Source organism: Alosa pseudoharengus, unplaced genomic scaffold (genome assembly GCF_046254945.1).
Source record: "Alosa pseudoharengus isolate Yale_2024_CS ecotype anadromous, Long Island Sound unplaced genomic scaffold, YU_APseudo_1.1 YU_APseudo_1.1_scf_19, whole genome shotgun sequence".
NCBI lineage: Eukaryota > Metazoa > Chordata > Actinopteri > Clupeiformes > Clupeidae > Alosa > Alosa pseudoharengus.
The window spans coordinates 34675191-34702690 of NW_027468657.1; the positions used below are offsets into that span (position 1 = coordinate 34675191).

A 27500-nucleotide genomic window follows, 5' to 3' on the forward strand; every position below is an offset into this window, starting at 1 on the left:
AGTTCATCATTTTATATACAGTATATAAAAAATATATGAGATTCTATCTGCTGAACCATGAGATTCATTTTTCTGTAACTGAATTCCGCAATCCTTCATTATGTGACGGATGAAATACAGATGGATTTTGAATCCTGACAAAAAAGGTGTTATTATCTCCACTTCTGTTAGTTTGTGTTCCACAGTGGGAAAACACACCACAACAGGGCTGTTGTTCCGTTAAAGGTTTTACCCACCAAGGAACGCACCGACACAAACATGCTTACAGTGGCATTACATCATTCTTCTCTAAGACAAGAGAACTAGCTCAATGCCAATACACCTAGTGGCAGTGACCAAAATGTCAGTATAACAAAGTTAGGTAGCTTGCTAACTACAGTAATATATTTCAGATACCACTATGTTTTTACTGATGTCCAACTGTAAAAATTTCTGGGATGGCAGCCTGCAGTTAGTGGAAAAACACTGTGACCATCAGTCCTTCACATGACCATATATCAACAAAATGAATTTGAGGGTGTTATAAGACTTGTGCTTTACCTTCTCAGGCCCCAGCATGATGATACGGACCAGAACCACGTTGATCTGGGCCCCAAGAGAATCGTCATGGTAAATTTCATTCACCTGTGAAGGCAGAGAGGAGTATTAGTATGGTGTCTATTTCATGAGTGGAACATATCAAAGCATTGCAGGTCAGGCGTATAGATTCAGAGCGGTTCTTATTAAGTTCTTAATAAGTTGAATTACTTTGAGTTAGATCATTACTGCATCATTACATGAATATGCATTGGATAACGGTGACTATCATATCAAAATGAAATTACTTCACATTATGCTGCATTGTCGACAACCTCAACACTCAAGGCATCGCATCTTTATCAATCTATCCAACTACATTTCCCATTTTAATGCACTGCCAATTCAAGGACACCTTTGCCCTTGGTTATGACTCACATAATTGATATCATACTTTAAGTCCAACTTGAATCATTCATCTCTATTAATTAAATACATTTTATGGGAAATACACCCTGCTGTTAATAGCACAAGTGCACGACAGCTTTTAAGTCAATTCACCTGTAATGGTTAAATCAAACATCTCCTTATCAACACAAAGAGACTCTTCCTGTTAATTTCTAGCAATTCACACAGAAGTGCTCTCATAGTAACAATCAATTCAACAAGTCACTTCTAACTAGGCTTTGATTTTTCCATGTTCCACAAATACACAAAATACTATATCTTCTGTTGGTTACTAGGGACACTAGGGACTATGTTGATGCCTACACCTAGTAGTGAAAAAATTAATAAAATGGCATTGCCAAATGTCATTGATTCACTCATCTGCCAAAATTAATTTGAATTAAAACACTTTTAAAATATGTTCACAGCAAAAATTGATGCATGCAATTAATTTAGATCAATTAATCACAGAGTATGTCATTAATTAGATAATTGTTTTGAATTGTTTTGAGCCTCAGATAGAGCAGAATGTTGATAGCTAGTGATAGTGCCTGAAAAAACAGCTGACGTTAGCGCTAGCCTGACACATGACACCTTTTCAGCTGATGTCAGAGACCTGACATTTCCATAAAATTGACAGAGGTTTTTCCCAGACCTGAGGCCTTTCCATCCTGATACCAGACTCTGACACATGAAGATTTTCTAATATTGACACCATACACTGGATCAAAAAGGCAAAGATTGTATCAAGAGCATTTAATGGCCTGTGCACAGTTTCAGCCCGATTTTGCCACGATTTTGTCATAACCGTCAAATTTCCAGTGTCGTGCCTGAATATAAAAACTCAGGAACAATGACGAAAGCGGAACGCGTCTAGTAATGACGTTCCACGACCAAATGTCTAGCATGTCAGAGCCTTCGACTCCCGTGTTGACACTGTCGATATGGTGACACACAACGAATACAATAGGCTAGATGGTCTTGTAATGGTAAGCGGCAAAAATGTATGGTTCTCTGATCGCCTAGTCTGACATGGTCAATCGTAAAAGACCATTGTGGAAGACATCTCATTTTCACCCCTGACGCCTGGTCTGCATTCATTTTGTCTACTGACGGCTAGCCTTATTGGGACATGGGAAATGTGTTTCACTACAGAGAGAGGGAGAGGAGAAAGAGAGAGAGAGGGAGGGAGAGAGAGATAGAGAGAAAAGGAGGCAGACAAATTGGTGCAGAAGTTCAGAAATGACGTCCTGAGCGTCTGAGGAAGGCTGCTAATGAGACATAGGAATGTAAACAAAGCCACCAATAATGAGCTTTCTGATGGACAGACAGCAGAGAAAGACCAGGACTGGTGCAAGAGAGAGGCAGACAGGGTAGTGGTGTGTGGAAAGAGTGAGAGAGAAAGTGAGAAAGAGACTATTTGTCTTTGCAAATATTTCTCCAAATCTGGGAGCACAATTTTGTGTAACTATTCAGGCAAAATCAAGCTAGCTGCACTACCATTGACGATGAAATTTAATATGAGACTGATGTGCGTGCATTTTACGTGGATGTGCAAGACGAAAGTGTTGTATATGCAAAGTAAAAGTAGTATGTGTGTGAGCTTTAGACGGGGATGTGTGCAAAACAAAATTGGTTTATGTGCAAGCTTTTCATTTGCATGTGGAAGAAAAAGTGGTGTGTGTGCAAACATTTCATGTACATATGCAAGGAAAGGTAGTACATGTGTAAGCTTTTAGTGCATATATGCAACCTATTCTTATATGGCCTAGGGGGCGCCTCATAAACATTTGTTAACGTTAGTGCTAGCTTTTGAAGGTTTCCTTCAGAGCCACAGTGGTACAATTATATTGAGAGACATGTTGAATTTGAGTTTGTTTAAGTCTGACGTCACAGGCCTAACAGCTTTTTCGTCTAAAAACATTTACTTGCGCAGCCAGCCGTTTTTTTTCATAGCCTGTAAACTTTGTCACCATCACCTTTGTCTTAGTGAGGGTCAAAAAAATTGCTTAACTCTAACAGAGTAATTAGTGTAGCTGTGCAGCCGGATGACATAATCAAAGGTAACATCCAAACCTCCGCGGAAAATATGATTTTGTTAGGTTGGTTTGGTTAGCAAGTGAGTAGTCAAATGACAATTTTCTTATTTGCTAGCCTAGGCTACTCTGAATAACGGAAAAACTTGACAGTATCGACATACTGTAAGAGTGACATGACACTGTCATGAACATATGACACTGTCATGACACATGAACCCTAACCCTAACCATAACCATAACCATAATCCTAACCCTAACTCTAACCCTAACCCTAATTTGTTATGACAAAAACAAATGTCACGTTATGTCATAAACATTTATGACTTATTTATGACACATTCATGACAGTGTCATATCACTGTTATGTTGATACTGTCAAGTAAAGTGTAACCAAAACATTTTATTTTGCTGTCTATGGGAAAGAATGAGCGACTCTAGAACCAGTTGGACCCAGAGCAAGAAATATCGGCACATTATTGCATCACGACTTAACAACCGATTAGCTTCAATAATTAATTGTTAAGGATGTCAATGCCATTGCACTGAACTGCCTTGCACTATATTTATATTTAAATCTTAACTCTCAGTCTATACTGATATTGCACTATTTCTACCCTCTCTTCAATTGTATATTGTATCTTGCCTGTGCCTGTTGAGGTATCCACGACCATGGCAACCTTGACAGGGACAACAAGGATTTCCCCCCTTTGTGTTCTATTTATTGCAAATGTACTATGCAAATGTATTTATACTTATACATAGCCATATTCTACTGCTCTCCATTCTATTCTTACTGTTCTGTTTTTATTCTTTTATGTTTTTTTTATTTTATTCTTATGTTAAGTGAGTGTTGTACTTTGATAGCAAAGATTAACCGGAGTCAAATTCCTTGTTTGTTTACTCAAACCTGGCCAATAAAGCTGATTCTGATAGCCATTCTTGGCTGGTATAAATTGCTTGAAATTGTGGTTTGTGCATGTGGAGTGTTCTGCAGAGATTCCACCTGCAAACGCTTTGCCTTCCTTTGCTTTGCCTTCCTTTGCTTTGCCTTCCTTTGCCACTTACGGGCATTTCTCACCCAGACCACCCTGTTTATGAAACATAATACTTTCATTGGATAATTGCATCAAATTTGCTAGACTGATTTGCATAATATTGAGCCTTGCCTAACTTCTTGATGCACCAGAGCTGCTCAAACAGCTGTGCTGCCATCCCAAATCCAATGATGCTTTAGCAAACCATCAACGACACCTTGTTGGTATCCACAAAAAGATAATGTAATCGTGCAAAGCAGTGAGCACACCAGAACCGTGGACACCCCGTGTTAGCCTACATGCTACCTTTAAAATGTGTAGGCTAAATCTGTGCATTCTAGGCTACTTGTTAAAACTATACATTTCACAAGACAGTTTAAGGGTCAGTGACAGATAAGTGTTGGTAAGATGAGAAAATTAAAACTATGTTTAAACCTTTAAATCAAAACATGCCTGAGGTTTGATAAAGTGTATACTTTGTATTTCGGTTGTATTCATATTATTCAATATGACGTGTATGCTATTTTTTAACAAAATATAGAACTAACAGCCTGTTAAATTGTCAAATGGTGTAGCCACAAAAATGACAAATATCTAATATTTCACACCTCCTAGAGTTCATGCAATTGCTCTCATGAAATGATTAGTTTATTTTGTAATATCCTATGAGAATATGTTTTATTATATTTATTTCTAAATTTAAATTATATGGGTTTTTCATTGTACTGAGCAAGACCATATGCTGTAAACATCTTGTTTTCTGTCTATTCTTTGACCATTTGAGTAAAAATGGTTTAAACAGTAAGTAGAGTATTAAATCATTATCCATATTCATTTTTTTGTACATTATTAGTATTTTAGACAAAATACTGGTTACACCAATTGACATAAATCGGTTACACCAATTGACCATAAAACGTTTATAGCAATAGGACAAGAAATTGACACAGAAAATAGGCCTCAAGGTAAACTGAATTGGATATTTTGATATGTATTCATGTCATTCATCATATTCCATATCAAATATAAATTCATAACATCAATGAAGAAACTTGTGTTCTATTTGATTTCAATTCAGTTCTCATACAATTTCAGTCTATACCCATTATTTTCAAAGAGAGTGAGATAAAGGGCTCTATTTTCGCGATGCAAAACCTGGCGCAAAGCGTATTATTATTCTGACGCAATGTTTTTTCATATCTTACACTTCACTTTTATTAAATAATGCGCCCAGGGGTGAGGCAATTACCGATATAAGGTGTGATCTGGCACATGATCTAAAAATCGCTATCTTATACCGTCTAAAAAGCATTACGCCACTGACCAAGAAAAGCCTGGTCTATAGCGAAAGGCGCATACTGTATGAAACACAGCTGAAGACGCACTGTCACGAGATGTAAGCAGCAATTCCTCTGCAGAATAAATGTCCTTAGGTTATTTATTCAGTCATTCGAACATTATAGGGGGAAGTTTTGCTTTTTTCAGGCTATGTTTTTGCTGGTAACCCATTGTCAGTCAATATTGAAAGTAATTAACTGTGTATAACTGTTTTGTCGTTGACTATGACACCACAGTGAAGTTAGTTTCACTTTGCCTATATGTTCAATTAATAGACAAGTGCAGATGTGTGTAGCCTATACTACTCGGTTTTAGTAAAGAATGGCTTAGTGGAATACCTGTTCCATACGGTCTTGCGTACAAGCAGATTCCTTCAAATACACCGCTGACTATCAAAATACTGATCCGCTGTTTGAAGTTGCCCTGCTTGCTGTTAAAGGGAATGACAGATGTCCTCCTCATTGGTTTAAAGGATGTTAAGCCCAAAACACACCCATGACTGATTAAGAAACATAAGAGCCACCTTTTTGCGCCAGGCACCTGACTTTTGATAACAAAACCACCCCGAATGTGGACTGGACAAACCCCTAAATGTATTTACGCTATTTGCTAGTGACCATGCATTTTGTATTGCTAAATTAGGGCCCGAAGTGTGTGAGAGAGAATAAGAGTGAGTGAAAGAGTGGGTATGATAATTTCTTAACAACCAACAGCAGGATCTGCGTTTACATGCACTCTGTGGCGAGACAAGTTTTTCTTCCTGTAAGTGGCATCCATTGGGGGACAAGAGGTACATTTTATATATAATACATTTATTGATATTATTAATTTATAATTTGAACATACTGTTTACATACATCATAATAAAATATTAAAAAAATGTTATGGAAGTTTAAATTTAAAATGAAAAGCTTTGACATTTAAAAATCGCTTAAATTGCAATCTAATTAAACCCTTTTAAAGCTATTGTTCATGCATGTTAAATTATAACAATAATATAATTGGCAACTAAAATTACATACTCTTGGCCCTGAATCTGATCAAACTGGTCTCAAACAGAAAAGAGTCAAATGGTGTAACCGGTTACACCATTTGACATTTCTATTTAAAAGCAAAATTTGCAGGCATTATTATGGACAACTATGTACACACTTCACCTTTATGTGAATATTCAAACACAGTTTTTACATTAAATTGAATATTTTATGATTATTATGATTTATAAACATTTTTAAAAGGTCATACCATTTGACATGTAACCTAAGCTTCCCTGGCCATGGCCTAAAAACACTATTATGTTACTTTAAGAGAGTTGCTAACCTTGACTCATAGCAGCACCGTGTTGACAATTTTACACAAATTCAGTTAATACTCTTTCAAAATTAAATAAATCCAAAACTTTAAGATTAGGGTTTGATGAAAATGATATTTGAAAATAATTTGTCAAATTATTTTCAAATTTTAACAATTTTAAATGTATGTAACCCATATGTACACAAAAAAATGAGCGTCACGTCATTGACCCTTAAACAAATGTATCAAAATAACAAATTGAACCACAAAAAAGAGGTTTATTTTTCAGATTACTGAAGTTAGTTTTGAAGCTGACATCATAAATTAGTGTTTTATATTCCCAGTTTATGGCACATAATAGCTCTACCTACTAGTGATTTTAATTTGTCTTTGAAGTCTGCATGTTCACAGACCTGTGTGAAAAAAGTACATTGATGTGCACTTCAATAGCCATTTTCAAAATGAAAATTAATGGACATAGTCATCTAATATTTTGCACACGTGCAATAGGGTCATAGATCTTTTCATTAACAATTCCAGGGTAATCTGAGATGGTTAAGAATGCATTTGATGAAGTGACACAAAACGTACTTTACAACTGAAACAAATATCCCATAATACACATCCCTCATGTATCATGCAGCTGTGTGAAAAACTCAGTTTAGATTTGCTGATTTGGGCATTTAAGATATGGTACTGTTACTGGATTGAACACTGCGGATGTCTCTATTAGAGTGTTGCCAGAGACTAGTGCTTGCTACATTGCAAGTTCTACTAAGTTACTGCGGAAGCTTTTACATGAGTGATATAATAATTTCAAATTAATACCCTCAGTCAAATTATTGATTTATTTATAAAACAAAAACTGGGTAACAAGCAGAATAATTTACTGCTATGCAGTCATTATTAAATGATAAAATAAACTCCTCCAGAGTGATTCAAGATTCCTCTACTTCACAGAAAGGGCCTGATCATCTTGTCTGGGCTGATGTAGTGGTAATGAAAGCCTGGCTGGATGACACCCCTACATATCATCTATCCCCATTGTTACTTTATATGGAAACTGCAGGAAGTTGTAAGAATAATCACAGACTGTGTGTGTGTGTGTGTGTGTGTGTGTGTGTGTCTATTTAAAACTAATATAAAGGTCAACAGTTCTGAAATGGTCACAGAAGGGAATGAATCCTTTCAGCCCTCCCTCATGTTTCATCCTGCTAACTTCTTTTGTCTCTCATCCTTTTCCTATCACAGCTTGAGTCAGATTGCTTAGCAACCATCACATTTGAGATGGGTTTGGGGCTCAGTGTCATCCCCACTTGCTTTTCTCTGTTTCCCCACTTCTCCCGGCCACTGTGGTAGCAGGCCTCCCTGTCTGCTAGCTCTCCTTCTCAGCTATATGCTTTTCAAACCGCTGCAAAATGAATGCTGGACCTAATGAATGTCATGCGCTGTCTTGATAGTTACATCATGGCATTATGGCAAATAAACCCTAGTCATGTAATTTCATCCTTAAAAGTAAAGATAATTGTTTGAATGGTATCGCAGTAGCAGTTCTTGTTTGCACTTCTAGTACAAGTGGATTAGAAAGCCCTCTAGCAAGATGCTGGCCACCACACAAACCAGTGAGGCAAAAAAAGCAAAGATATCTCCAGGCAGGCTTCACAGTGGTCCCCCATTGCAGTTTGTTACCAAGGTAATGGTCTAGCCCAGTCAGGGTACAGTTGACTTCTAGGTGACCCTGGCACAATGTGCTGAAGCTTAATGAGCAGGACACACAGGCCATGTGCCTTCCCTGTCTGCTTTAGACCTCACGCTGAGCTCCACTTCAGAGTTCTGAATTAGGAAACACCAGCCATCCACATGTCCTGGACCACTGTTAGCTTAGAGAATACCCCATCTTATGGGATACGTACACGCGACGGCGCATGGACACATGCAGAATACATACACACACATTCTCTCTCTTTCTCTCTCTCTCTCTCTCTCTCTCTCTCTCTCTCACACACACACACACACATCCACCCCCCCACACACACACATTATTATTATTCAACCTCAACCCATATTTCCCTTTTCTCTCTCCATACGCTCCTTGCCTATGTGTTCCCTCTTCTCCCCATCCCCCCAGTGTCTATTCTCTCTCCTTTTGTCTTTCTGTCTGACACACACACACACACACACACACACACACACACACACACACACACACACACACACACACACACACACACACACACACCCCCCCCCGCTCAGTCGTTCCCTTCTTTTCCCTTTAAAAGTGAACCTCTCATTAGCGTGGGCCCCAGCGCTGGCCTTGTGAGGAGTGCTATGCTGGCTGAGGTTTCATCAGTGAGGTTTCAGCCTGCAGGTAACTAATGGAGTCCTGGAGGTCAGCGAGTCAGAAAATCATTAATACGAGATTAATAATGCAGCAGGGGCCAGGTCTGGAGCGGCTCTGCTCTGAATGTGGAGAGGTGGAATAAGACACAGAGACAGGAGATGAGAGGGTGTGAGAACAGGGGAGAGAAATGGAGCGGCATATCACACTATATGGATCACCTTCTGATGGAAAACTATGTAATATGGCTTCAGGTTTTATAATGCAGAAAAAAAGAAAGAAAAAAGAAAAGAAAGCAAAATAAAAGAAAGTTTTAAGAGAATTCTCTTTAAGTTAGCACATAATTCAAGGAAGTACATTTTTTTTGCCAGAGTGAAATGTGTTCCCCTGGAACACATGATTGCGCTTTCTTTGCATGTCTTTTCACTCCTGTCAGAATCTTTCATCTTTTCCATCACTTTGGAGCCAGCCACTGTGTGCACCAGAGAAGTCCAACTGAAAGCTCCCACAGCCAGGTCACACTCCCAGGAACACTTAGCTGACTCAAAGCTAATCCTCAACTTTCTTGAGCGCGCTGTTACTCCGAGACTCCCCTCCCTAGTCACAAGGGCTCTGAAAGCTTGTGCCGACCATGGCAACACAAAATAACACAGTGCTCTTATACCGCTGATGTAAGCCTCCACACCTACCTGTAGTGTTGAGATAGCCACCCCTGTTGGCAACAAACAAGAGGCTAGACAAGCAATTCCCCATCTGGCTGTGCCTCCCCCAGCCTTCACTCACTCTATTCCCCTCCCCTCCATGAGCAGAGGCAGGTCTGCCCACAGTCTTATTACAGATCAGTGCCATTTTCACCTGACATTTTGGACTGTCATTACCTGTCTGACATTTCCCCCCCTGGTACAGGGTGCTACACAAGGCTGATTACATAATGACCCAGCTGTGCTGTACAGACATTTTCAAGGCCTTCACACAACATTTTTCCCAGGGGGTTGGGTGGGGGGGGGCGGGGGGGGGTGGGTGGGGGGTTGTAGAAACAATAATCTGGTCAATGGCTCACAATGTCTAATTAAAAATGTGAAAAGGTCTACAATATGTTTTCCAGTGGCTATGTCTGTCTTGCGTGGGCATTAGTTTGTGTGTGATATCAATTATGAAACATTGCTTTACACACTTTTCCTCCCTCTGAAGAATCATTTTGTTTGGTAACATGGTAACATAGTGTTATACTGTACAAAACCTACAATATTGAATATAAACACTATGTCTTATCTGTACACTTACTCACTGAAACTCCTGAAACAGCAGTCTTACAATTAATACACAATAAAATCACTTTGTCATGCTAACACATTCAGGATGTTTTTGCTTTTCTTGTTTTGGAAAAACCTTAACAGTATTAGGCAAAAGATCACAATAAAATCGCAAGGGTTTTAAAAGCTACAAAACCAAGGAAAACAACTTCAGTTTTTGAAATAGGTCTACGGGTCATAACAATGCAACTTTCTGTACAGTATGGAAGGACTGGCATACCCTCATCCATTACAAAGCCTGGACAGATTCATAACTTTAAATAACATGCAGTCCTCTGAGGGAGCCTCTGACAGAGCCCTTCACTGCTGGAATAAATCACCACCTCCTCCTTGCTTTCTGCCTTGTGCCCTTGACAAAACCAAGCCGTCCATGAGAGAGGCCAGGTGCGGAGGAGGGGGCCTGTGAGCCGGGAGGTCTGGGGATCTTTTGATTCCAGTCTTGGGCCATTGATTCCCTATCATTTCCCATGGACCTATCTGAGAAAGCGATCAATGTGTTTGTGCATCTTTTGGAGCGGTTCGCCTCTGTTCTATCTGGAAAGCCAATGAGGGTCAGCAGATCAGCTCCGGCAGGCACACAAGACCATTCACATAAAGACACCCACAGAGCCTGGCGCACACTTCACAAACAGACCCATTTGTTTCCTGGACTTGTAAGACCAATACCCATTCCTCACCATTGATCAGCCCCATTAGTGCAGAACACCCATGTGCACACTGGCAGCCACTAACAGGCATGCACATACATGAACCCACAGACAAACAGACAAACACAGACATAAGTCTCGGTCTAAACCGTCCAGCAGACAGAACACCCTGCCACCCACACATTGTCTGCAACGACCTCAGAATGACCCTGTAAGAAGGAGAGCCATAGCAATAGAGGCGTGAGAGGAGCTCTCGCTCGCCCCTGGGCCTCTCTGCTGCAATGTGTGAACAAAACCGAGAGACAAAACCCCGTGCCCAACTCTGTGACAGCCACACCTATCAATTTCTATCAAGCGCGACAATAAGGACACGGAACTACAAGGGGAGACGGAGACAGGCGGAGAGTGAGGGAGACAAAGCACTCGCGCTCTTCAAAAGCTATCTTTAGTATTCCCCCACGAATTCAGCTACAACAGGGAGAAGAGCAGAGAAAATGCTTTTCTGGAGCAACAAGTTATTTTGATTGTTTACCTGAGGTGCTTTCAAAAAGGGTGGGGTGTGTGTGTGTGTGTGTGCGTGTTTCCAGACGGCAGTTGGAGTATTAACTACAGAATTTTAATGATTTCAGACAAACACTCCACGTAGCACAAACATAGCAACGGCTCGTTCCGATTGTGAAATACTGCGTGCTGGATATCACATGCGCCTGGCTTTGACTGGTGCCGGCTCTGTTGCTTGCGAACTGTTCTGTGCTCCCAGGAGGCTTCACTGTTGTCAGGCAGAAGGTTTTGACAGCGGTAATGGAGACATGCTGCAGTGCTCTGCTCTTCAACTCAGAGGGGAATCAAATCAATTCACAAATATTCCTCTGATATCATTAACACGTCACAATTTGCTCAATCAGTGTGAATCAAAACCAGATCAGAGCACTAACTCATACTCTCCGTCAGGATTATACTTGGAAGGCAAATTTACTAGCACACAAGTCAAGTCCAATATTAAAAAATATACACACTCCTGAGTAAATGCAGCTAAGCTATCCATACAGCCAGGGTAGAACTGAATATTGAGCACACAAGCGTCTGAGCGCAGGAGCAAACTCTAGTGTGAGCTGTAGCACATCACCTGTCCCTCCTTTACTTTTCCCTCCCGACAGAAAGACAGGAGCTGTTTCCTCCTAAAGCTAAGGAGCAAACTTTCAGATGGAACGCGTGGGAGAGCAAGTATGTTTATTTATTTATATCTGTTTATCTGATGTTCAGTAATTTATGCACAATGCAGCATGGAAATACCCTTTCCCTCTTTTGGAGAGTGCATGTGCTGTGGATATTCACTCCAAACCTTCCAACTCACCAAGACATGAACACAGAAAAAAGGAGATGCATTAGAAAGATTGAAACTTGCAGGCTACAGCTTTTCCCTGTTGATATCTCCTCCTCCATCTTTCTCTTTCTCATTGCAGGCTACAGGTTAATAGACACACAATATGTCATACTCTTAATCCTATTTTCCCCACCCCCTTGATCTCTCACTCTTTCTCTCTCTCTGTCTCTCTGGCTCAGCAGGTTTAATTTTGCTAGATTAAAGGACTGCCGGAGGCTCATGGCCCAGCTAAGCACTCTGTTGTGTCCTCAAGAATATTGTCCTTGCCTCATTGTCACTGTCCTCCTGCCATGCCATACAGTACGTGCACATAGACCACATAGGCCACAACCACTCAGCTACGTCACCACAGACAGTATGGCTACAGCTGGCATGAAAAGAATGTCTAACTTATTCTTTCTAAAACCACTGAATCTTAACAAATAGCACAAATAGTACCATTTGATGTAAGTAGAATTTCAGTGGACTAGGGGGGAACACAAATGGGGGTTGATTAATTCTAACGTTTATGCTTCACTGTAGGACACATTCATCTTAGCTACTGTCAGACACACCAGGGAAATATTTACTTAAATCATCATATCTTATCAGATGCTGCTGTAGCATTGTGCAACATCTTCTAGCACCAGCACGAACCCTAAAGTGTTCAAGTCTTTGCTGCAAACAACCCCCCACATAACCTTTTCAGTACAAAATACTGCCATACTTACAATATTCATGAGCGTGAGCAGATACATCTGGACGTGCTCATGACCATGGAACTGCTCCACTGAGTTGTCCACTCCAAGCATGACCTCAATATTGTAGTCTCCGTCCTGTGCTTGCCTGCGCACCCTGCGGCTGTGGTTTAGATTTTGCTCCACTCCGCGATACAGCGTCTCCAGGTCCATCAGACCATCCAGATCTGCACCTGCCAATAACACAGAGGACAGCACAGTGAGATCCCAGTGGCTCAGCTGGAAAAGCCGTTGTATGGTACACTAACTACAGAACATTAGGAGTTCCATCTCTGGAGAGCAGTTCTTACTGTAGACAGAGACTTTCTAATGAGGAGACACAGCACTCAAAAAATCCTCCATAGAAATGCATGGAGTTAGTTTGTAACGCCAATACGGCAGTTGTCTACACATCCCACCCCTTCTGCGGCAAAAAAGTCGACATGTGAATACATTGTGCCAATCATGTGGTGTGTTGTGAAAAAATCGTGCCAATCATGTGTTGGGATCTCGCCGCTGGAGCAAGGTTGGTGTTGCCTTGCGCACTCGCATTTCTGCCAAAATAGATGCCTGATAAGTGCCCAAAAAGCGTTGCAATATGGCCGCCGAGTGGAGGGACTTGCCTAAAAGGACTTTGCTGTAGACCAGAATGGAGGGTTTTGGTGAATTGGTCCTGTAGCTAGTCCATAACTGATAAAAAAAAATACACTACCTAGTAGGAATTTACACATGGATACAATTTCTGCTAAATTAAATGATGCACAACCTAATGTGACACATTTGCAGAATGTTGAGAAATGTTGAACCCCTAAACAAGTTTTTTTCTTATTATTATTTTAAGTTTAAGTTTAGAGTGAATCCAAAAACAATCCATTACTGTGCTCTGGTGCTGAACGTGCAGTTGTTTTAGTTGATCTAAAATGGTAAACCCTGAATCATGCTGCTACATCAGTTTAGTAAGAATTGTAAAATTCCAACGATCCTAAAGGGCAAAGACAATATATAGCCATGCAAAAGACACATGGCCGCCAGAAGTAGGCAGCTACATCTGCTTTAATCACCTAGCATTCCATAAGAGTGTGCAATGCGATAGGGGAGAGCAGAAGATTGGCACTAGCTGTTACCTGACAGCTTCAGCTACACAGACCAAAGCGTCTTGAAGCTGGGAAGATCTGCCACCCAGTCTACCATCACCCAATCAGCAAGGGATGTCCTTCCTGCTCCGCTTATGTAATGTTTCCGTGGCAACCCGCTCATGGGTGAAACAACGCTCAGCTGGGCTAATATTGGCTCAGCCGTAACTTCCTTATTGGAAGATCAGGCTCAGAGTCAGGATCTTCACAGTCTCAGGCACAACTGTCAGGGTAAGAAACACTAATGCAGTATAAAATGGTGAGGATCACCCTTCACAGCTCCCAACAGTGTTGTCTTTTCTCATTCAATATATTTTTGTGATAATATTGCTACTGCAAAGAATTATTTTAGGCGATGTGTCTAAGAAATTGTCCAAATGACAGGGGAAAGGGATAATCATACTTAGTCCAAAATAAACTGATTTAATATGCTACCATCTGTTATGAATGACCTACTGGAGGACATTTGTTACTAAAATAGAATATAGTATGTTCTGTTGTCTTCTTTTGTCCAGATGGTTTTACGAATTAAAATGTGTAGTTTTATTTTATGTGGGTATGTTACTCAGGAACAAAAATGTTTAGTGCATTCAGTGTTTTTCCAACCTTGTACAGTATGCTTAAAGCTGCAGTAGGCAAGATTTTTTTGATCATATTCACTGAAACCAACACTATGCTCTGACAGAACAACATAAATCAGCCGGTTTTAGAAAAAAACCCGCACTTCTACCTCCACCTAGAGCCTGTAATTTGTTTTGCACAAATCCACAGCTCCCGGTTCTTCTGGTCCAATCAGAGCAGGGCTGTGTGAGATCTGACTTTCAATCACAGTCTGGTGCAGTCTGGTGCGCACTGACGAGCACAAACTCGATGAGAGGGTACTAGGTGGTAGTGGGGGAGGGGCATGAGAGTTGTAAACATTCAAAATTTTGGCTAAGTCCCCTCAATCTGTCATACTTGCCAACTGCAGCTTTAACTTCCTGCCTGCCATTCCATCCTCACAGACTCCTAAACCACAGAGGCTGAATACCTGCAACATCCAATAATGTTGTCCCTCATTACGAAAAATAGTAACTAATATTAAACTTACAATTTCTGCTCTACCCTCCCAGCTGCCCTCCCCCAGCTGAGTGCCATTTCCACATGGGGGTATGGAAGTAAAACACGCTCTTAGTGAAGCTTTCTATATGTGTGGGCTACACTCTGTGAAGTTATGTAATCATGTGTATTTGTAAGAGAGTCTCATATTAAGAGTATTTGACAACTATGTCACAGTTATTTCACCACACATTTGATCAGCTTGCTCCTCCTTTCTCCGGCTCTGTTCCTTGTTTCATTAGGCACCCAAAGCCATGCCCCACCCTTCACCTGTCTGCCAGGGACAAGCCATGCCCCACCCTTCACCTGTCTGCCAGGGACAAGTGGCCTCCAGTCTGCCCCTCCCTCTCCCCACAATTCATATTCAGTTGGTGTTCACCCTTATTAGGACACAAAGGTACTTTGTCTTTCAACCTTTGCAAATGTCAAGAATGTCTACGAGTCCATGGAACAAAGGGAGAGTGGAGGTAGAGTGGGGAGGGGAGACTGAGGAGAGAGAGGCACAGACAAATATTTTGCTATAACTGCAGACAGCAGTGAAGTTCTATAAGATGAGGTTTATAATGTATCTTCACTGGTTCTGTGGCTTAGAGCATTCTGTGCTGAGCGTTGCAGAGCATTCTGTGCCGATACAACACTCGCTTTCTTCCAGTGGCTCTATGGTTCAACTGACCTCTGTCTGAATATGTTGTCTCTCAACCTGCTCTCAGGGGAGACTGGATGTGAGGCCAAGGTTACTCTTAAGCTGGCGCCCTGCTGAGGATGATCTATGATGTACAGCGCTACCTGTGGAATAAGCAAGTCCCTGCTGCCATAAGCAACGGCACTGCTTCACAAACCCCATACACTACAGTGTGAGGGCATCCATTTGTACAGAACAGGTTATCTAGCGAAGTCAAGCACTGGCTATTTCTCTGCCAGTCACAGAGACAGTGATAACACACTGCTGAGGAAGTGTTTGTAGCTTAAAGAAAAGAGCACAACAACAGAGAAACAATGCTGTACAGTTCACACAACAGGCTGTTTCTGGCGGACAGTGTACAATTTGACATGTATTAGAATGACTTTGAAAGAGTTGTGAATCAGAATTATTGCTGTATGTATACTGTATATTTATTATGTTCATTTGTGATTTTGTACTCATTTGTATTTATTGTCTATTTGTCTAGATTTAGATTTGAGATTGAATGTACGACTTTCTGAGCACCTCTGCTTACTCCCAGTGGCCCTTTATTTGTCTATAGATACTACTGTGCAGGAATGGGGGGCTTTCACACCTTCCCATTGTCGTTTATAGCTGCTCAAAGTAGTCAGAAACTCTTCTTTTAGCATACCATTTGACCAGGCACAGGGCAGTGCCTCCTGATTAACGACCCTCTAGGAGGATCAGCCCTTGTGATCTATACATCTACTCCACAAAGTTGGAATAAGGGCCCGTCCACACGGAGACGCTTTTTGGGTTAAACGCAGAGGTTTTGCTTCGTCTTGGCCAAGCGTCCACACGAATCCTGTAAACGCACTGCCCGAAACCGCACATCCTGCTTGCGTATCAATGATGTCATCGCCACACCTCAGCTGCCCTGGACTTGACAATTATAGTATTGCCTAATAATACTAGTTTTCATACATGACATTACCTACGATTACACTCCGTAAGATAAATATCACAACTGGTGCTGCGCAGCGCCGATAGCTTATGACTTGGTGGACTGAACAGTGTTTTTCCCGGTGTTTTTTTAAGCATTCTAGCTACTGTCAGTGACGCGAGAGAACTTAAGTTATTAGGGAAGTGCGGTGTAAGTTTACATTAATTTGTGCGTAGTGCCGGTGTCATTCATTTATTTTACATGTCTTACAACATAAATAAATTCATCCATAGTGAAGTCAGATATGAGCATACAAAGACGCTTAGAACTCATGTTAAGCCTATAGATGCGCACTAAATGCGAATGCGCGATTTGATGCAAGCAAAAGTATCGACTGTTACTAACAAAGGTATTATAGCAATATTATAAATGTGGCGACGGAATAGCCTAGAACTTGGGTACGCCTAGCCTTTGCACTTGCTGTGATAACCAAAACTAATGTGAATCGCGGACTATCCTACAACCAAAGAAAGTAAAGGAGATTATTTTTACCTGCGTTAGCCAAATAAAGGACGGGACTGCACCCTTCACCAACCGTAAAAATTAGGTTTATTAGTTTTACAGTTGACTACAGTTGACAGTTCACTATAAGTCCACACAAACAATTCTGGTTTCCTTGCACTAGCCAGTTTTGTCGTAGCCTACTCGGTCTGTTGTATGGCCTACACAGCGCGCAAGCTTTGGTCAATTTCTGTAACAAACAGTGCCACCTATACAAGGATACAAGGATACAAGGAAGTTTATTGTCACATGCATATAGTTACTGGAAGTAAGAAATGCAGTGAAATTATGTCTGGTGTCAGCCTATTTGTGCATTTATGGGGGGGGGGGGCAATGGGGGGTAAAAAGTGCAGTAGAAGAGGGGTTTAGTAGATTAAGTGGCAAGGGCTGCATAAGAAAAGTGGGGGAGGATTGGGATGGGGGGGGGGCACCAACAAGGAGCACCCAAGAGCAACAGGGGCAAGGAAAAACTCCCTTACCAAGGAAAAAACTTTGGGCAGATCCACGGCTCAAGGGGCTAACCCAACTGCCAGGGGTCTTGGTGTGTGTGTTGGGGGGATGACAGGGGAGATGGGATAGTGTGCTGTGTATGTGGGGAGAGGGCAGTGGTGCAATATGTGTGTTGGAGAAGCTTCCTCATGCTGTGTATTGGGGGGGGGGGCAGTGTGCTGTAAGCATGTTGGGGATGTGTGTTGGAGAAGCTTCCTCATGAGACAATGTGCTGTGTATTGGGGGGGGGCAGTGTACTGCAAGTATGGTGAAGGGACTTACTATTGCAAGCAGAGTACTGTATGTATGATGTATGTGAGTGATGACAGTGAAGATGTGTGTGTGGGCGGGAGGGGAGTGGAGCAGTGACTGTGTGTGTGTGTGTGTAGTGTGTGTGTGGGTAGGTGGGGGCAGTGTGCTGTAAGTATGTAGAGGATGTGTGTTGGATAAGATCCTGAAGACAATGTGCTGTGTATGTAGGCCTGGGATATGAAGAAACGTGTTGAGATGGATCCGTTTGGACGCAAATATTCTTGATACGGTTCCAGGGAAGACGGAGGGAAAAAAGGTCGGTTTGGTACGTGTGGACTAGGCCTAAGAGGTCACCCCCCTTTTGCTGGTAACACACTTCAATTTAGGTTATTTCCCTGTTTAGTTAGAGATACGGATGAATCCTGTCGGTGAAGCTTGTTTCTATCCCTTGATGCACATCATTAAAAGATTAAAGCCTGTTTCTTGATTCACCAGAGTCTCCAGATGTACTAGGAAAATTACCGTAAGCTTAAATAATATTTCAGTCCTATCGGAACGAGCGCTTTCACTCATTCTTACAGACTGCAAACTCATGGGTCAGTAAAGATTCTGGCGCATTTGACTTTTAAACGCACAGTAGACATAACCTCAGGTTATACTAATCCTGAGCCAATAGACATGTGAATGTTTCATCATATGAGGAGTTTGTATGGAAGCAACTGAGGAGGAACTTTGTGAATTAATTTGGCTGTTTTTTTAAACATTTTTTAATGTTTTTATTTTGTAAACTTTTTTTTTTAAATCAAGTAAAGTTAAAGCATATTTATTCCCCTTTCAGTCAGCATCCAGACAGTGTGTTTGCAGCTTCCAGCATTGAACTGGTGCCACTGGGGTGAGGATGTGTACGTCAAGTAGCCACTCCAATCTGTGTCATTTATACCAAGATGTCTTATCTTGTGCAAATTGGCCGTAAATATTACAGATGTCTTGTGTTAAAATGACATTACTCCAACTCCTCATATCAAACTAATCCTGTCTGAATAGGGCTTTATAATCTTCAAATATGGTTAAACGTCTTGCACACAGAGATGCTGAATGATGCTTCATAAAAAGACAAAACATTAAACACACCAGTCCTGCCCATGGGATAGACAGCTGGTGACCCCTGGCATCCAAGGGTCAGAGTGGAGGAGCTCAAAGGTGAGCGTTGCCATGTGGCATAAGAGGGTAAGTGGAATAAAAACTCTGTGTGCTCAGGAATGTGTGTGTTTAGGAATGTCTACCCTTCATAAATATGCCCCTTTTGAGTGGGTTAAAATGTTAGCAGTTATTAGTCACCTGTCATGAGTGAGCTTTTTCCATACCTAAAACTCTTGAGTCAACAGATGAGATGAACTATTTGGGTCCAGTACATTGGTTTTCTCCTGCAAGGAGTGGCATTTACATGTACAGTTCATTTAGCAGACACTGCTGTCCAAAGTGACTTACATAAGTCAACTATATTACAAGGGATTACATTATCCGCTAGTGCAGTACTTTCATAGTACATTCCATAGTCTGTTAATTTCCAAACCAATACAGTTTCTTATGACGTTACACAGACAAGTCACAACAGCACTTTTGAACCCTGGAATGATATTGAGATCCTGTTGATGTCAAAGTACACCTTAGGCTTATGCCTAACTAGATACAGTAGATAGATAGATAGATAGATAGATACTTTATTGATCCCCAGGGGAAATTCAAGAAACTAAGAATACATGGGCCAACACTGGTTGTTCACCTCTCCTATGCAAAATAAATTCCTGTCATGTTCACACATCAGGTAACTGCCTTTGGGATAATGCATGTTCAGAAGAGACATCAGGAAGTGACTGACCACCTCACAGCACTGATATGAGGCTTGGCAAGGATGTACAAATGCTATTTCCATGGTAGGTTAAGTGACAGGCTTCCTTCAGCACAGCCTGTGTTTTCCTGTTGTCTTCCTCTCGTATTCTATGAGGCTCCACAGGGGAGAAATTTCATAAGAGCGCTCTTATAAAATAAAAATGAAAACACATCACTTTTTTTTCTTCCCTCCGCTTGGTTGCCAGCTAGTGAAGGCAAACACATTGTGCCACCCCCTCAAAGCAAGATCTGAGAAGAATCCAAGCAGTCTCTCTCCAGCAGACACCAGCAGATCTCAGGTCAGTAGCAAATCCATCGCCCCCTTATTCCCGTCTGCTGAGAGAGGAAGGATACAGAGCAAGCAGTGCCAGTTAGTGTGTGTGTGTGTGTGTGTGTGTGTGTGTGGGGGGGGGGGGGTATACATACAGAGAGTTAGAGACACTGCCAAGTACAGGTTTTCATAGCTTATTGAATGGCAATGTTCCAGTTAGCTCTTAATTGAAAACACCTAGGCCTATTTGTTCTACTGCTCACTGCTTGAGACACCAGAACAGAACTACCACCTCTGCTGACAGAACCATGTCCTAGCCTCCAAGCAAGTGGATGGGGGAGGGTCAGAGCATTGATCTACTGACCCCAGGAAGGTCAACTTCTCCAGGGACAGGCAGAGGTGAGGGTCCTTGTTAGACCCCAGTGACTTTCCCTGTGAGTCAGAGCCATTTCTACACAGCGTCCACCACCAAGGATCGGCCATAGGAATAGAGGTACAGTGGCCAGAATATGTGCAAAGTGATACACAAACCGCCACAGCACATTTGTTTACCTGTGACAAGACAGGGTCACCGCCTTGAGTTGGCAAATGATGGCAAACTGAACATACGTCCAAAAGGGCCTGTCATTAAGCACCAGGGGAATGTGCTTGCATCTTTGCATGCATACCATGGAGATTGAGAAATACAGCAGAGAAATGCTATAGTAAAATGCATATGTCCACCTGAACATACTGTAGATCCCAGTATGGACAAGTCCATGCTCTGAGAGAGGGATGCAGATATAGAGGAGTGAAAGAAGAGAGTGATAGAGCAATACGTCTAGCATGGAGAGGAAATAGGACAAGGGAGGGAGAGAGCAGCAGCTCGTATACCATTGGTCGATAATACAGAGACTCCCTAGGGAGTGTTCTCAAATTGTGCCGACTTTAAGCACATTCTTGACACACACACATTTTCACAAACACACAGATGCACACACACGTAAACAGACACACACACACCCCCACACACACACACACACACACACACACACACACACACACACACACACACACACACACTTGTGTGGCTACAACACAAATACCCTAAGGTGGCGCAAATACTTGTTATTTATAAAGGGAACAAAAATCAATATCAGCTGACGCCAAGTTAAAAATGTCACCAATCTCCATATTAAGGGGGCAAGAGAAGCATTGTGAAATGTGGGGGCAGTCTGCCAAACAGACAAAAGTAAGACTAAGGAGCCCAACATACATTCAGCAGCATCTCACACAGACCAATGTTGGTACATCTTCGTACAATAACTTGGGAGTCCACTTGCTCCAGTGATCACATTCAATTAATTGTGAAACCTCACACATCACTCTTCTCTCTCTCTCTCTATCTCTCTCTCTCTATCTCTCTCTCTCTCTCTCTCTCTCTCAGTCAAATCCAACAAAAGCTGTGCTGGTTCAGAGGTGAAATACAGTGCTGTAAAAGGGCAGGATAATAATACTTATAACAAAGGAGGATGGTAAATAGTAAAGAAACAAAAACAATAGAATGACAAGCAGCACCTAGGGCCCTGTCTCACGCCTGGCACGTCACAGAGGGCCCTGTCTCACGCCTGACACGTCACAGGGTCAGGCGCAACACAATTGCCTTTACTAGTTTGTGGCCAACATAGTCATCATTATCCTGGGCCCCTGTATAGACAGTGATGGGCCCTCATGTTCCTCAACCCAGTTAAAATAAAATATATTCCAGACTTTTCAAGGGCCCTCTCTCCCCTTGGGCCCCTGTAATCAGTAGTGGTTTTGCCCCCAGTCCGACGCCCCTGCCTACAGGCATGTCGATCAAAAAAGTGAGGTGTGGTCAAGCGCATTGATCACACATTGCCTAAGCAAAACCTGGTCTAAAATGAAATGTGCAGTTGAGCTTGTGATCTGCGTAGTGGCGAGACCCTGGCAACGCAGCGGGCCGGTGCTAGTGTGCTTGGATGAATGTGCCTAGGACTTTTATTCAGTCATTCGAATGTTACTGGGAAAAGTATTGCTTTTTCCAGATTGTGTTTTTGATTGTAACCTCTTGTCAGTCAGTACTGTGAAAGTGACTAAGCGTAAGATTTTGTTTCGTCGTTGCCTATGACTTCAATTACTAGACGAGCATAGACATGTGTGTACTCTGCTTGTCACACACACACAAAGCAAGCAAACACGTTTTGGTGGAATCCTGCTATTGCATAGACGGTCACATGTGCAAGCAGATTGCTTCTACAGAGATGCATTTACCCATCATCTTCATAGCATCGCACCATGGTGCATGCACTCCTGGCTCTTAAAGGAAATAGGAGATGGTTTATTGGATGTTGAGCCCAGATCACACCCATGGTTAATAAAGAAACATATAAATAACCCTTTTGAACCATGTGCCTGGAATCTGATAACTTATTTTGCCAAACTTGTCAAACTGGCAAAAGATGACTGGACACACCCTAAATGGACTTACGCCTGATTGTATGAGACTTTGTGTGCACTTGACAAAACATTTAAGGCCAGATGCAGGTTTATACAACCTTCTCACAAACAATTATTGAATTGCTTTTTTGAGAAAGGGTGGTACTACTGAAAGTAATTAATTTAATTATTAAAGAACAATAATCTGTTAAAAATGATGGTATGACAATTACAGAATTTATAATGAAATGCATCATGTAATTATAATATTTAGAATATCTAATACTTCTAAGATGTAATACACTAGTGTTGTTGTTTTTTTTTGCTTTGGCCAACAGGACATGAATGAATTCTCTTGCACACTATGTAGCCATGGCATGTAGGTTGCTCTTATCACTGCAGTTATAAATGTAGACCCAATATATCAAGTCAATTATCTTAGTGGTTGGATCAAATTTCCTTTCCATTGCTAATCTGGTCCTGAAATTGCGATATTTTGAATTATTAGTGTCCACTGTGCATGCACAAATCTCAACACCTGCACCTCTCTTCCTCATCACACAATGGCAGTGTAAGAGTGAATATGGCACACCAGACACATGCACAGATGCACACCCTCATAAAAGCATGTTCATGTTGCCTTGTTTGAAACTCAATACAGCAACAACACAGGTCAAGAAGAAACATACATTTAAATCTTTGGAAAGTCACTGAAATATTTCCATTTCTTTGATGTTGAATGCTCTTATTAGCATTTTTCTGTTTATCTTAATTTTATTTAGTGTTCCTTTAAGAAGGAAATGCGCAGCTTATGGAGTTTTGGTCGGTCATAGGTAAGGAGCGGGTGAAGCAATATGTATGCAAATCTGCTTTCCTGCAGCTCCCATCAGCCCTCAGCTGTGCAAAGCCACAGGGGAGCGGGATTTATAATTCTTTGATTTATGGAATATATCTGTCATTTAGTCTAATTACACAATCTCAAACAAAAATTAAACTATTCATAATGTTGTGTTATACTCTCCAGACTCTGTATACTAATACACTGTACAACTCCATCACAGAAACATATAGATATGAAATGAATACGGATCTCATACTATTTTAATTAATCTCTCTCTCTCTCTCTGTCTCTCTCACACACACACACACACACACACACACACACACACACACACACACACACACACACACCACATACATACTCATCACACACACACACACTCAAAGGTCAGGGTTTTATGTCTGGATTACCAGTTCATGCCTTATCTTGGCACATTCTCTCACATTACCATTTGAGTCATACACCAGGGTGGTCCACTGTCTTCAGATATGCCTATGAATTACCACTAATATCTGTGTTCCCAACAATACCATACGTCCTTTTCAATAGTCCACGTACAGTATTCAGAACAAGCTCTGAACACAGATATAGTCATTTGCAGTGGCGATTCTAGAAACATTTTGATGGGGTGGCCAGGCTGGGGCACAGACTCAGAGAGGGGCGGCACATAAACATAACGTGAAAAGTAAAATACATATTCTAAAATGGATAGTTCCAGTCCTTGATTATGATTGGCTGAGTAGCGTTCGATGCCATTGTAAAATCCAGCACAAACATACACCTTGACCGCATTGCCTTCCATATTACTGTACTCTGCTTGTGCGTTGTGCCTAGCAACGCCCCTTAGCTGTTCTTAAGTCGGTGTAACCTACAGCCTCTCGAGGCTTATTGTTTAATTAAAGCCTTAGATTCAATACTAAAGTATGTGTTAATAACCAAACTGAAGTTTTTGTAGAACATCTGAAGCACATTAACTTGATAGATGCAGTGCAACAAGAAGGAAAGTATTTTCAAGTAAAGCAGTAGCCAATTAGAAGTTTTCTACCATATGTAGGCAAGATGTGCATAAATATAGCCTAATAATTTGGCCAACATCAAATCAATGTAAAACACTTGTTGTGACTAAGAACATAATTCTACTTTTTTATGCTGACATGCCCAACTATCACATCTCTGGTGGGGTGGCACTTGGTCATTTGGAATAATATTCTGAACACAACCATTTTATTTACAAAACCATACGCAATGTATGATTACTTGCACTGAAGTGATAAAATGACACTGTTGCAAGAAAAGTACGGTTTATAAAAACAGCAGGAAACTTCTGAGAATGTTACTGTGTATTTGGTAAGTGTTGTGATTGGAACTAAAATCCACTGTCAAAATAGAATGCAGCCTGTCATTTTTGTCACATAAAAGTGAATGTACCCAATAAAAAGTCTTGCAACTTTATATAAAAGTGATTGGAGCAGGCCTTAGTAATATGCTTTACTTTGGATGGCAAACTCTGTGTATCTGTCAGAAGGAGATCACTGTAAAAAAAAACTAAACAAAAAAAAAAAAAACTGGACATATGAATTATTACGTCATGTCCCATCCCATAAGCTCAAAAGCAAGTCACAAATTTAGTCAGTACAGGAATTAGCTAAGGAAAATATTACTGAGCAGCAGTTTGTCCCAATTTAGCATTTAATATGGAACAGAAGAGAGGAAATAACAAAACGTTATCTCTCCCTGATGAAAATGAATAACAGTCTTTAAAGAGGGTTATTTTTCTCCTTCCCAATCTGAACACGACACTAGGCATTATTCAATTCTCCTCGCTTCAGTGCACAGGTAATGCCCTCTAATTCCGTATGTGTGTGTGTGTGTGTGTGTGTGTGTGTGTGTGTGTGTGTGTGTGTGTGTGTGTGTGTGTGTGTGTGTGTGTGTGTGTGTGTGTGACAGAGGCAGAGAGAGCACAGTGGAGAAGGGGTAGAGAGAAGCCCACCATACCAAAAACACAAGGGGAGAGAAATGAGATGGATTTAAGGGAGCAAGATAAAGACAGAACATTAGAGGTGTAAAGAATCATGAATATAAAGCAGTTCATTTCTAAAGTTACGGCTGTACAGCATGACAGTGTGAGGCCTCTTTTTAGATGGGGAGAGTGCACTAACCAAGCCCTCCATGAATATAATGACACTCACAAGGCACCATAGCTCAGAACTCTGCAGACATTCAATCAGTGCTGCATTCACAAATATCACTGTGGTGAAATAGGTCACATATGTGCAAATGTGAACACTGAAATAACATAAATAAGAAAGGATTGGTGTACAGGGCTGTCTTGGTTAGTCTACAAGCCTGATTGTAATTGTGGTCATCTCAAGTTATGTTTCATTACATTAATCACATAAACACCTTTTCATTACAGTCCAATAAATAAATCGGTAGCAATTTATTAACAACAATAATATTTTAACGATGTCATGTTACACCCTTGGTAATGTTTCACCTTTAAAGGAAATAAATGAATTCTTGTTACAACACAAATCATTCTCACACTCTCATATTCCTTTGATGGTCTTGACTTGTTTTGATTTAGTATGACCAACTGTAATATTACAAAGTATCAGCGTATTGTATCACAAAACATCATAACATAACACATTGCAACACCTGTAGTAGTAGCTAAAAATTCGGCAGTAAAGTAAAATTCATGTTTAACAGGCACCAACAAGCTAATAAGCTGCCTATAACAGCCAACATTTGTAAGATCACTCATAGAGAATACTTGTACAGTAACTGCTAAGATTGATTGATAGCAGGAAACCTGGCCTAGTCCAGTTTTACAAAAAAGTGGGATTTTCACCTAAGGAGCCATTTTAAATTCTAATGCAGCCAAACCCAGAGAAAAGAGCAAAAAATGTTTAAGGTGTCATCTTAAGAAAGGGACCACAGTAGTATTGTTTGCTAGAGTTCAGCAGTGAAACTGTTGATACTGTTAGTGTCAAGGCCTTTGCATACTGTAGGCAAATGCAAACTTTCATCCGGCAACATTTTCAGAGCAGGTTCAATTTGAAATGACCACAAGACCTATGTTTTTTATGTGTTTTTTACAAGTACTATTTATTACGATCTTTTTGACGATTTTTATGTTTTTTATATATACAGTTTACGGTGTTTTTATGTTATGTTTTTGACACCTTGAACCTTGAGCTTTATCACAATCAAATGAATCCTCACTTACAAATAGAACTGTGTCATGCATTGCGCTCATAGCACCTTGTTGTATTACGTCAGACATTAGTCTAGCAGGTATTGCTAATATAAAAGATTCTGAAAATATGTGTAATGAAAGAACAAATTGCCATGTTCATGGCACCTGCTAAAAGAACAATCAAACTGATTATGTTAGGGCTTTAAACAAAGATTAGATTACTCCTGTGACTTTGCAGACACAAACTGATTTCACATGTTGCTATGGATTTGCAAAATATCCAAATATAGAACCAAGGCAGTTCTAGCATCCACAATGCACAGGGATGTCATGACAACATCAATAATGGCCACTGCGAACAGACTGCCAAGACAACTAATGAGAGAATATGGAATCTGCTTCTAATGATTTTCTATCACTCTCATGATGCCAATGTCTCCTACAAAGCAACAACAGTGTTTATTATCCTTAAAAATAGGTATAAGACCTGTTAGTTCCAGAATAGTTCCAAAAAGACTATCCAGCTGACACTTCATGGCTTACCAGCAAATTTTAGAGGCCAAAAAGCTCTTGATGACAAATGCCTATTGATTACACCTCTTAAGTGTACAGGCTACAATCTTCCTCTCTTCCTCATGAGTCCTGTCTACAGTAAGTCCATATACTCTCTAAAACT

General features: G+C 40.9%; 1 protein-coding gene across 1 annotated transcript in view; it reads right to left on the reverse strand.

Moving 5' to 3' along the window:
* LOC143132804 (A disintegrin and metalloproteinase with thrombospondin motifs 2) overlaps window positions 1-27500 on the reverse strand; it is a 122639-nt gene that overhangs the window by 27169 nt on the left and 67970 nt on the right. Inside the window, exons 4-5 of the mRNA XM_076292597.1 lie at window positions 13060-13259; window positions 541-624 (exon numbers count right to left, since the gene is read on the reverse strand). Of these exons, the coding sequence (XP_076148712.1) occupies window positions 541-624; window positions 13060-13259 (284 nt within the window). The remainder of the gene's footprint in view (window positions 1-540; window positions 625-13059; window positions 13260-27500) is intronic.